Source organism: Clytia hemisphaerica, unplaced genomic scaffold (genome assembly GCF_902728285.1).
Source record: "Clytia hemisphaerica strain Z4C2 unplaced genomic scaffold, Clytia hemisphaerica genome assembly, whole genome shotgun sequence".
Classification (NCBI taxonomy): Eukaryota; Metazoa; Cnidaria; class Hydrozoa; order Leptothecata; family Clytiidae; genus Clytia; species Clytia hemisphaerica.
The window spans coordinates 1,435,391-1,447,342 of NW_027103768.1; the positions used below are offsets into that span (position 1 = coordinate 1,435,391).

The 11,952-nt window shown below is 34.1% G+C and overlaps 2 protein-coding genes across 2 annotated transcripts; both read left to right on the plus strand.

The window, feature by feature from the left end:
- Positions 1-1,129: 1,129 nt before the first annotated feature.
- LOC136805800 (salivary glue protein Sgs-3-like) lies at positions 1,130-4,594 on the plus strand. The gene is made up of 4 exons (XM_067062360.1): positions 1,130-1,575; positions 2,894-3,195; positions 3,465-3,522; positions 3,800-4,594. Exons 1-4 carry the CDS (start codon positions 1,179-1,181, stop codon positions 4,048-4,050), a joined length of 1,008 nt encoding a protein of 335 aa, XP_066918461.1. The 5' UTR covers positions 1,130-1,178; the 3' UTR covers positions 4,051-4,594.
- Positions 4,595-6,333: 1,739 nt separating this feature from the next.
- Positions 6,334-8,946, plus strand: LOC136805809 (bcl-2-like protein 1). Its single transcript, XM_067062370.1, has 2 exons — positions 6,334-7,153; positions 8,744-8,946. Exons 1-2 carry the CDS (start codon positions 6,683-6,685, stop codon positions 8,861-8,863), a joined length of 591 nt encoding a protein of 196 aa, XP_066918471.1. The 5' UTR covers positions 6,334-6,682; the 3' UTR covers positions 8,864-8,946.
- Positions 8,947-11,952: the final 3,006 nt, after the last annotated feature.

Sequence of the window (11,952 nt, forward strand, 5' to 3'; positions counted from 1 at the left end):
CGATGAGATCTTTCAAGGATACAAACTAAAATAAAAACAAACCTTTCGCTGTGACGCAATGAAGATACCTAAGTCTCAACTAAACTGAGAGATTTGATACACTGAACCAATTGAACCGAATAACAATAATTGCTTCTTAGTACAAAACATAATGTTCTATTACAAAATTGTTAATGTTTTAAACACGCGCAATCGATTCAGAATAATAATAATGGAGGTAATTATTTTTATAACTCACACTTTATGATCACATTAATAATTGAAATCTTGTTAGATGTTTTATTTCAAGAGTTATTGCAATAGTTTATTGTTCAACTTGGAGAGGGAAGGTTTGTAAACATTGAATTTTTTTTCATAGCAGTTCTTTGGGGGGTCGGATTTAGGCAGGACTGTCGGATTTGGGACCACTTACGGTACTTACTATTTAATTTTTTTTTCCGGCCGAAAATGCCGGAAATATGCCAGAAATCGCCGTTTTTGCAGATTTTAATTGGGCTTTTTGTTTTTCCTTATATTTCTTTGTTTTTTCACACAACATTTTTGATAACAATGCCACAATCAAGCACGTTTCAATTGTCAATAAAACTCATTTTTGCAACCGGAACTTTCTATTTCTTTTTTTCCCTTCTCCCCTTCCCTCTCCTCCAATCAACAATCAATGATGAAATTTAATTCAATTTCGCTAACTGCTATATTTTCTGATTGATTGTTTTTATGTTTCTCATTATTGCTATCTAATTTTCATCATTAGGTAGGCCATTCAGCATCTAGCTTGTTGTGATAGTGATACCAAGGGTAAAGTTATGCATTATCTGCACACAGAGCTATTTTCTATTTAACTTTGTCAGGCATGTGTTATAAATGTAAATCAAAAATAGCAACAGTCCTAGGACTTGCCCTGGCCGGTGAGGTACTACAGAAATGACTGGTGAGGATTTCAATGATTTCCTACGAAAAACAACATACTGAGAATGATTTGAAAATAATTTTGTTCTGCTTTTGAGTGGTTCATATTCCCCCTTTTGTATAGGGGAGTGATTGTTGCATCTTTCCAAATTTTTGATATTCCACCCTGTTTCAGTGACCTGCTTTCAATAATCATGTCTAATACCTTTAATTTCTTTGATGTTTTTTAGATTAAACAATTAAAAAAAACAATACTTAAGAATGTAGGGAAAATGGTATATCTAATAATCTTTGTAATCCTGGTGGCAGTTTATCCTTTTGAAACTGTTGGTCAGAAACAAGCATGGTCTAATGTTGTGGCAAGCACATGTAAATTCACTGTGAATCATGACCTGGATATTCGATTCGAACAAAACCCCTTGCTGTTCATCGATCGATTGACTGAACCTGATGTCAACAGTTGTCGAAAGCAATGTTGTGACCACAAAACTTGTAATAGCTATGTGTGGGATGCATATGATCGAGTGAATGGCAACTGCAAATTATTGAAGTGTTCAGATGAAGGGACAGATTGTAGGAATGCTTTGACACGAAGAACAAGTGTTGGAGAAGATAGAAGTCAACACGAAGTGGGCTTTATCACTGGCGTCACTGATAACACAACGCCCAGTAAGTCCACTGGTTTTCTCAGTAACTCATCAGGGGGGTTGGTACTAAGTTGTGGGGGCCAGTGACGGGTGGTGGTCTGATAAGGTAAGTAAAAAACAACTTAGTACATGGTACTAGGTGGTGGCCCTAATTAAGAAAAAAAATTTGCAACTTTGTATCAAGGGACTAAATGGTGGTCTCAATACCAAATATGAGGCATCAAGTTAGTATCTGGTACTCAAAATCCTGCAAAATCACAAAAAATGTTCTTTTACTGTTATTTTACTACCCTGGTAGTAAAAGTTTTTGGGACAATTTGTCATGGAGACCACCTATTTTTTAGTTGTTTTTCGGACTGATTTTACAAAAAAAGCTAAAAAATGATTATTTCTGTGACACATTTTTCACTTAGTGCAATCAATGTTTTTTCCTTAGAATTAAAGTTTTTTTTATATTGACAAAAGATTTCGAGAATTTTTGGTTTGCAGCAAACAACTTTCCAACAGAAAATTTTTTCAAATTATAAAAATTTTCACATTTTTTCAGAAAAGTCATCCAAAAAATTAAAAGAATTACAAAAATAGCTAAAATTTGCTAATTTTACCAGTTTTAACTACCCAGGTAGTAAAACTTTTTCAACATTTAACACATAGATACCACCCATTTTAGTATTTAACTACCCTGGGTAGTAAAATCTTTTTTCGATTTTTCATCACACCACCGTCATTATGTCTTAGATTTTACTACCGCTGCTTGAAAATGTTATTCGACTTGACATATCTTGACAGGAATTTTTCCTGAGTTATTTTAAAGGGTGTTACAGAGTGGTGTAGTATATTTTTTAATACAGTGTTGTAAAGTTTTTTAGAAAATTTAAAGGAGGTGTACCAGAAAGTACCAGAAACCAAAGACCAGAAAATAAATTACTAAGAATTAAAAGCTAAAGGGTGGTATACCTATTTTGAGGGGGAAAATCAATTTAGTACAGGGTACTTAACGGTGGTGTGTCATTTCTCAATGGTGATTTCAAGATTGTACTGGGTATTAAGGGGTGGTATACCTATTTTAAGGGGTAAATTCTACGTGGTCTCAGATAAATTTCAAAAAACAAGAAAGTACAACTTTTCGGCACTGGTCCAGTACCACAACTTGGTACCCCCCCCCTAATCCCATCTAAATTAATACTCTATTCGTTCATATGTTAACCATTCTAATTTCTCATTGCCTATTCACGCCTAAAAATTTGAGATTTAAATTCTCTTGCAAAAATCTCAGAAGGATCATTACTTAAATTTATATATCTTTTAAAGATTTAATTTTTAATGTATTTTTATTTCAGATCCTTTGGACGCTGTGTTAGGCCCTCAACCCACTCCGAAAACGACGACCTTAAAAACGAATTCTCCACACATGAATCCTTCATCTCAAGTAAAGCTGGATAATCTTGTTACAGATACACCTTTTTCAAGAAAGCCTCTCGCATCTTCAACAACTACGACCAAATATGTCCCTTCGATAAAAGACATGGCGCAAAGGCCATCTACAACGACCACTACATCAAGTACGACATTCATGAGATCAGCAATGAGCACTATCAAACCAACAACATCAACTAAAACTTCCACAGTAGTGACACCTGCTGTGAGTTTTTTTTTTCTAATTCACGATATACGTCTCGCATGATTACTCCTTTTTTCCTATCAGAACCATATAGACCAAAAAACTGGAATTGATTTCTATTAGAGGTGAAATTTTATGACTTTTATCTTTTGAAATCATCTGCAGATCGTCCAAAAACTGAAAGCCTTAGAAATCGCCAAAGTAGTTAAATATGTAAGTTGATGTATTCAAAGTCTTTTAATGTCTATTTTGATTAAATTTTAAAGTACACCTTTTCTTTTACTTTACAGCCAACAATAATGGAATTTTTACAAACGAACCAATCAACAACAGATTTACCATCGACCAGTATGTTTTCCTTCTCGTGCTCTCTTTTCTCCATTTACCTTTAAAACTTTCATGGGCTCCCTCTTGTTTGCGAATCAGTCAGGCTTGATTTATTGATGTTTCGGTTGGTTGAATATATTTTAAATAAGTTGATGTTTTCGTGATAAATTTTGTCTTCGTCAAGCATTAAAGTGAATTTCCAATGTCACGTGACTCGTCATTAGAGACTTCAAAGGCTAAAAATATGCTCAAGGTAAAAACAAACTCAAATATTCACGGCCAATGTTTTATGTTTTAGCTCCAAAGAAGACGCATATTCGTACGAAAACACCGAAGAACGTAACCAAGTCATCTTCAAAGGGGGTCATTGAGGCAGGAAGTGGGATTTCTCATTCTGATAACATCTCTTTAACTGGTGCAGTTTTCTTTGGACTTGCTTTTTCCTTTGTGACCATTTATTTAGTTGGTAAACGGTGGATAGAAGGACTTCGAGAATCTAAAGGCAGGCGTGGTTACACCCGTATTTCCTATCTTCTAAATGGAGTTTGAGTTTCGATATTCGTTTGAATATATTAGGTTTAATAAGTTAGGGTTTGTAGATTTCGATATTCGTTTTTGAGTATCTGTTTTTTGGATATTTATTGACGTTTGTAAATATAACTTATGTTGGAGTAAAATGCAATAAGTTCTCATCAAATTACATCACAAGTGTTTCAAGGAACAAAATTTTGACACCCTGACTTCTTTATTCGTTCTCAGTTAGGGGAGTTCTAAGTATATATAGTTAATACACTATTTTTGGAGACTCTAGAAAAAACTTTCCTGATTATTTGACTTAATTAGGTTTGCTTCTCCGTTCTAGGTGTTATATTTTGATGATTGTTATCTATAATCATTCTTAATATTTAATTTTTGGTTGTACATGTTTTCTTTTACCTTGCTTTATTTATTTTACTTGATTAAACGAGGGATAATTTCGTAATATTAGCGTCTTATATACATTATTCACATCATTTTTGAAATTATGCATTTAAGAATGGTATTTTGTACAACTTGATAAAAAATATGAAAGAGTTTGAATTTAAAAGAAGAATTTTTCCTTCTCATATTCATCTAATTGATCAATTTAACACAGTCCCTTGACTTCTTGAAAAGTGATCTTCAAGAATAACTTTTGATACAATTTGAAAAACATTTTTTCTTTCATTGAAAATATATTTTTACGATGACGACATTCTTAGATTGATGATTTACTCATGTGCAAATGGTAATTATAGCATGACACCCTACCAAGTTTACATTATTTTGATTTCAATCTTCATTTTTTCATTTTCTTATCTTTACTTTCCATTTTCGCTTTTGTTCAAATTATTTTCAGGTTATCATTTCTCACTCTGAAATATCTTTTCAACGCTCAAAAAATCGCAATCTAGTTCAAATTCAATTACTATTCAACATTTTCAAGGGATTTAAAGAAAAGATTTGGTCAAAAACATTCAACATTCTGGTGATTCATTTCTCTAAACACACATCTCTGCAAGAGACTACTGTTAAAAGGTTGAGAGGTGAAGAAATAAATTGGTCAGGACAGTCAGGAAAAGTAATCAGCGAAAAGTAATCAGCGAAAAGTAATCAGCGAAAATATTTCTTGAAATTTCCAGAATAGGATACCTCTTCGTATTACAACAGATGAAATTGTTTTTGATTATGGGTTTCACGAGTCTATGTTTTCGTTGAAATATGACTATAAAGTATGTTATCTTATTGGGTGGACCATCATAGTTCTATTTCATGTGGCAGGACTATGAGTTTTGTCAAGATTTATAAGAAAATTAAAACACTTGTGTTTTGATTTTCACTCCCGTCTCCCTTCTTTTATTTATTAGATAACTCAAAAGATTTAGGTCTTATCCCCCTTTTTTGATGTTGAGTATTTTCACTTCTTTGCAGCTGAGTCATTGTTCAAAAATAAATTTAGGAGAAACTCGGAAAACGAACTGTTTAATATATGAAACACGAATTGTAATTACGAAAACAGTAAATGAAAAAGAAGTTAGCTTTCAATAAGAGCAAAGAGACAAGGTCGCAAGGTACATACTACATTTTAGAACTTTTCAAAGGATGGCGGACAATTTGAACACTATTTTGTACAATATATTGTATGTATACTGTACATTTTGTCAACTCAAGGTTTCTTTTGTTGTCTTTTCTACAAAAAGACCACCCATGATCCATATATTCGTTTAGACATCTACCGTTATATTTTTTCTCGATAACGATATACCATACCAATAACCCTGTCCTGTTATCTCTCCCAAAAAAGACCCTATTTTTTTGTGAGGGCGGGGCGGGATAGTGGGGTGGAACCCGGGCAAAAAGTTGCGCGGGAATGTGCCGCTGTGACTAGGTTAGAGTACCTTTTTTCATCTCCATGAGTCCCAGGTAGGCTCACAAAAACACTAAAATAGAAAAATCAGCTCCTTGGTAGAATCTCGAAAGTAGAAATTCGGCAAAATTTTCAAAAATCGAGCACATGCAATTTGACGGGGCGGTTTTGTTTTCAAAAGACCGCCCCCGCCAGCAGCGATCGCGTGCATGGATCTTTCTTTTTCGTGCGCGTCAAAGCAGAACAAACCAAACCAGTCCAGTGGCAGAGAGGGGGAGGACACTAATTTTGTTTTCACCACTCCATACCAACTAAATCAGGAAGAATTTCAGGTGGAATCTGGTTATGAATCTACTAAACATGTTTGGCAGGAAGCTATATATTCAATTGAATTGGGGGTGTGAGTTATATACTTTTTTGAATTATTTATATCTTTTTACAGATGAATTTATGAATAGTGAAGAGAGCCTTCCAAGCACACCACTCTTGAAAAAGAAACGTTGCTTTGCTGGATGTATATTGCACAACACCAACATCAATATATAGGACCATCAATGTTTTTATATTGGCTTGCTTGGATTAAATATCATTTTAAACACTCTTTATCTGGTTTTGGCTCTAAATTGTCTGTTGTTATGATTGTAAACTTGATTGTGTTTGGGACTGTTTGTGAAGAAAATTCATCTCTGTAGTGGAGCTACGTTATATTTATTTAAAGTGAAAGCTTCAAGCTTAACAATTTAACCCAAGTTGCTTCTAGCTGTGAAGCTGGATTTATTAATAATTTATAAGAGCATGGCTGGTGCTCAACCACCAAACGAAAATGAAGAGGAGAAAATTCGTAGACTAATCCAAGATTTTGTTGGTGAAAGACTTCGGAGGAAAGGTATTTCTGTACCTGGCTATGATCAAGAAGAACTTATCAACGAAAATAGTAGCATTTCCGAAATTGCATTAACTTTACGAAGAGTTGGTGATGAATTTGAAATGGCAGCAGATACACAATTTGTTGCAAACATGTGTACGAGACTTTCAATTACTCCAAATACTGCTTATCCTATGTTCCAAGCAATATCAGATAAAATTTTTGCCTCAGGGAAAAACTGGGGGCGAGTTGTAGCTTTTCTGACATTTGGTAGTTCTTTGGCAGTTCATTGTGCTGAGAAACCTGACATGGGTGTTACATTTGTTGATACAATAGTCAGTTGGATCCATCAGTACGTTGTCTCGCGCTTGGGGGAATGGATCAAAGAACAAGGTGGATTGGTAAGCTTTTTTTATAAACTCAAGAATCTTTATCAGTTTGAACAGGTTTGAGCTAGTATATCGGGTTTGTTGTTCATTCATTTTGAATAAGTGTAAGCTGTACCATATCATCATTGAGGTTAATTTCATAAGTTTGGAGTAACTTTCTAACGTCTAAATCTTAGCCGCTAACAAGCACATATATACTACTTTTATTTGAAATAAGGTCTTGTCAATGATTTTTAGCAAAAAGATTGATTCTTTACTTACGTCAGTTGGTCTAATGCCAACATCCCTCATCTAATTCCGACACCTTTCTTTAGATATATGAAAAGGTCAGAATTGCTGATTGAAAAAAGATTTTTCCTCTCTGACCAGTATGGTAAGCAAAGAAATATAGTTTCAATCAGCGACTCTGACTTTCCTGTTATTCCCATCTCTAAAAAAGGATTTTGGAATTAGATGGGGGATCAGGAGGGATGTGGACAATAGACCAACTTACAGTAGACATTAAACTTTTGATCCTGACGGACAAAAATAAACCCTGACCAAAAGTGGACCTGTTTTTGAGATTTAGTAATTTTGTCATAATAATTTCAGGGCTTAAAATAAGGAGTGAGCATGTCAATACCTTTTCCCAAGTGACCCCTACCTTAGATATCATTTATGATAGTGATTTAAAAAAGTATTGGGTGTGGTCAAAAGCTTTTTGTGCAAGAAATAAAAATACCAGATTTCACGAGTTAAAAAGTGATAGTGACTGAAAAGAGTGTGAGTGTGAAGAAACATTTATCATGATTTTTTTAAAGAACAATCCCTCAATTATTATAGTTCAGTTAGACTGAGGTTATTGAAGATTATTTCTATACATAGATGAGATAGAAACATTCTTTTAGCAACACACATTTTGAATATAATTGGCTATGAATATTTTCTTAGCATGGGAGATGAATAATCGATGCTTTGCTATTTAAACTGATAATTGATTTCCTATTGAGCTTTTCAAAACTCTTTCAAAGATGACTTGAAAGTCTAAAGTACCTTTTGAAAATTGATGTCTCCTTCATTTGAGACATACAAAGTCACATGAGATAGTGGACCAACTTTATTCTTTCCTTGGGTGGTATTCATTTTAAAGTTTGTATTGTATGTATAAGACAAAATATCAAATAATGAAATCAACTCATATGACTTGACTACAACTAGGTCAGAGGAAACCCCATTGTAAGGGAGTGACATTGATAGGAATGCAATGATGAGCTTAATAATTTCTTTTATCACAGACTCTCCCCCATAGATGATTTCTTGTTTTTTTATAGGACAAAATAAGTATCGTCATTATGAAAATATTTTTATGTAATCCTTTATACTGTTTTCGTTGGCCTGCTAAAAATCATTAAAAAAAGACTGTCGCTTGTCAAAAACATATTTGAAATTCTTGATATATACAATTTCCTATCAAATGTTTTTTATAATTATAGACTTGCCCAGTTGAAAAAGCGCTGAAGTAAGGTTCCCATGAATTGACCCTCCATTGCACAATTATCGTTAATCAAAAACAAGTTTTCATTTCCTGTAAAATCTAATGTTTATTTTATTTCTCCTTTTTAGAAAGGATTCATGGACTTTTTCAAACGCGACCAAGCTCAAAATACGACTCAAAATGGATTCTTAATGTCCGCCCTAGCGGGTGTAGGATTGGGCGCTTTCCTAATGATGACCTTCAAATAGATCAAATTGCATGAAATTCAACATCTGTCGGGAGCGGCGACGAAAACGAACCGAAAAGAATCGGTCAGCGTGACCGAATGATACCGAAAAGTCGAGTTCCAAAAAAACGAAAATAAAAGTGGAATTTTGGGACCGTATCACCCGTATCACGAGGCGCGAGAGTTCTTCTGAATTGACGACGTTGTGTTAGTTTAATTGGAAATTGGTTATGACGTTTTTTGAATGTTTGATAGACACTGTGGACATCGGGATAATGAATGATTTACCAAGATGTTGAAAGTAGTATACATAGATAGGAAGTGATTTCTTACGAGATTTCAGAAAGTTTTCAAATTCATCCAGCACTCATGCTGCTTTTCGTTTTGATTGCGAAACAGTGCGAATCTTATGACTGGTAAACGATTGATTTAGCTCTATATTTTTGACGTAACTATTTGTAAAAAAATCTTATATACCCCCACATTTTTGTTTATTTTTATTGCTTATATCGATACTCCTATTGCATATTGACTTGCTTGGATCCTGATAATCTTCAAAGCACTACAAGTAATGCTAGTTCAGTTTAAACTGGGAAACCTGGGAAAACATGAAAGTATCTTAGTTCGCAAAAGGCTAGGGTCTTGAAGATGATAGGGTGCTAGCAAGTTTAGTGAAAATAGGTCTTTAAAACACCAACTCCTCTCGGGTACCTAATAAGCGTCCCCCCGCCAAATAATTTCTCGAAAATTTTCCATCAAAGACATTCTTATTCCAACCCCCCCGCTCATTAGTTTTCGCGAAAATGTTTTTGAAAATTCCCTCTTTTGCCCTAACTCTGCTGTATTAGCCTCCTTTTCAAAAATTTTCCACCCGGGGCATTTTCATTACACCCCCGCTTATTCCAAAGGCTATTAGGTACCCGAGAGTAGTATTTCCCTTTTTGTTATTTTATCAAGAGAATTAAAAAGTAATAGGATATTTAGATAATATTATATTGAAGACGAGTAGAACAATTTTTATCCTTATATTTCGTGCACGATCTTCAAGTCATGTTAATTTATTACATATTGCGTGCTTCGGAAGGATATCGTGATGGTGGTGTACCACACACAATGTGTATATGCGTTTGCATATTTTAGTAGAGAGTGTCTCTCTTACCTTTTAAACTTATGTAAAAGAATTTTTCTGATATAGAGTATTTCTATTTTATAGTTTCTTTATTTTTTAATCCCTTTCTTTCGTAACCGTTATCTTGAGTGAGAGGTCAATGATAGCCTTCAAAAGTTATACAAGTGCTTTAAACCAAAGCTTTTTCTTCGATTAAAATTGTCGAATCAGCAAAATGCCATTATTTCACAACTGGTTTTCCAAATGTTCCTTTTTCGGTAGCGTAGGAGTAATGAAAAAGTTCATTGTGTTTGACTAAATCTTTTTGTGTGCTAGGTAGAATTTCGTAATGTTTGTATGCGATAAACGAGCTTTATTGCTAGGAAACCAAAAATAATAATTTCTTGTCGTGTAGATAACAGAGGCGAGAATTATTGAAGGCTTTCGTCACTTGAACTAGTGGAACAACGAAAAACGAACGAAAACATCCTTGAAACTCTCTCTCGTTAAAATGCAACCTGAAATTAGTTAATCATGATGAGAACTGGATCTAAAATTCAATATCTGATATGCAATTAAACTGTTCGTAATAGAATGTGAACTCCAGTTTAGTTTTATCGATGCATTAGCAATCCACTTAAAAGGACTAAACTAACAAGTGTGGGGTATTGGAATTCTATGGAATTTCAAGATGACGTGGATAATAATAATTTGTACCCATCTCTTAAAATTTAGAGGGGAGTAATTATAGACTGAGTTCCAAAAAAAAAACATATTTACTATTGACCGAATTTTCTCATGCTTTTTTTTCGAAAAAAGGAGGAGAGAGGTTTAATTCTCTAGAGACGTGATAACATGCTTGGCATGCTTAAAAATTAGAGATTGGCACGATTGATTTCTCGCATTCCAAACCCATGTCCACTTTAAGAGGAAGCACTTGAGTAAATGATGTCATTCTGTCGCTTTCGTTATCGGAATAAACAGAAATATAATGAAAAATTGGATAAACAATGATATCCTAGACCATACAATGCTTAGACTGAGCAGAATTTTCTCTCGCTATGCTATCCTCTCAATCTTGGGACTCATTTACTCACATCAAACTTCAAGGAATTTTTCCGACTTTTTCAGTGTCCACAATATGAAAAGGATAAATGTGAAAAAGTAAAACTTAAGCAAGTATCTACTGACTTTCCCTACCTTTGCCGAAATTCCAAAAAACGACCCTACCCTACTAGTATTGATTTTCTATTGGTGTTTTTTTAGTCTGAACACAGACCTCTACAAAGTTGCAGGTAGTATAGGAGTACGTATTCGTCAGCGGATGCCAGCAGCCCAGTATTTTTTTTCGACCCTACATGGAATATTCCGTACTCCCTGGATTTTGAATTTTTCCACCGATACTGTTACCTGCAGATAAAGGTTCTCTCCCCTTGTTCAGGTTTTTGTACTACTTCATGTTTATGCCTAATCCTTTGATTTGTTTTCACCGGGTTGAATGCTTTTTAAACAGGTGGTATGTATGGATAAGCATACTTGTTTTAGCTTTATTATTCCATAAGTCTCGTGTTGGTGACTTGTAAAGGAGTAACTTTATTACATCTTGCTACTTTTAGAATGATTCTATTTCATATACTTGCTAGGATTGTTGAATTTTCTTTTTCGTTAACAGTTGTTCAAATACGAGGTTGATTTCACTTGAAGCCGTTCTGAGACAGGTGCCAATAGTTTTCTTCTGAAGCTTATATTCAATCATTGATATGTTATGTCAAGTTCGAGTTTGCCGTCTAGCAGCAAACTAGAAACGAAATTGAATAGTTGGAAATGTATGTAAATGAAACACTTTCGTACCCAATTCTTTGGTTACAGATTCTTCATGAAGGTGTGAAAAATAAAGATTTAAAGTTGAAATTAAAGAATATTTCCTGTTCATTTGAAATGCAAGTGCCATCACATCAGCTGCTCTCAAATGTTTTTTTCTTGATAACTTTGGATAAATATCA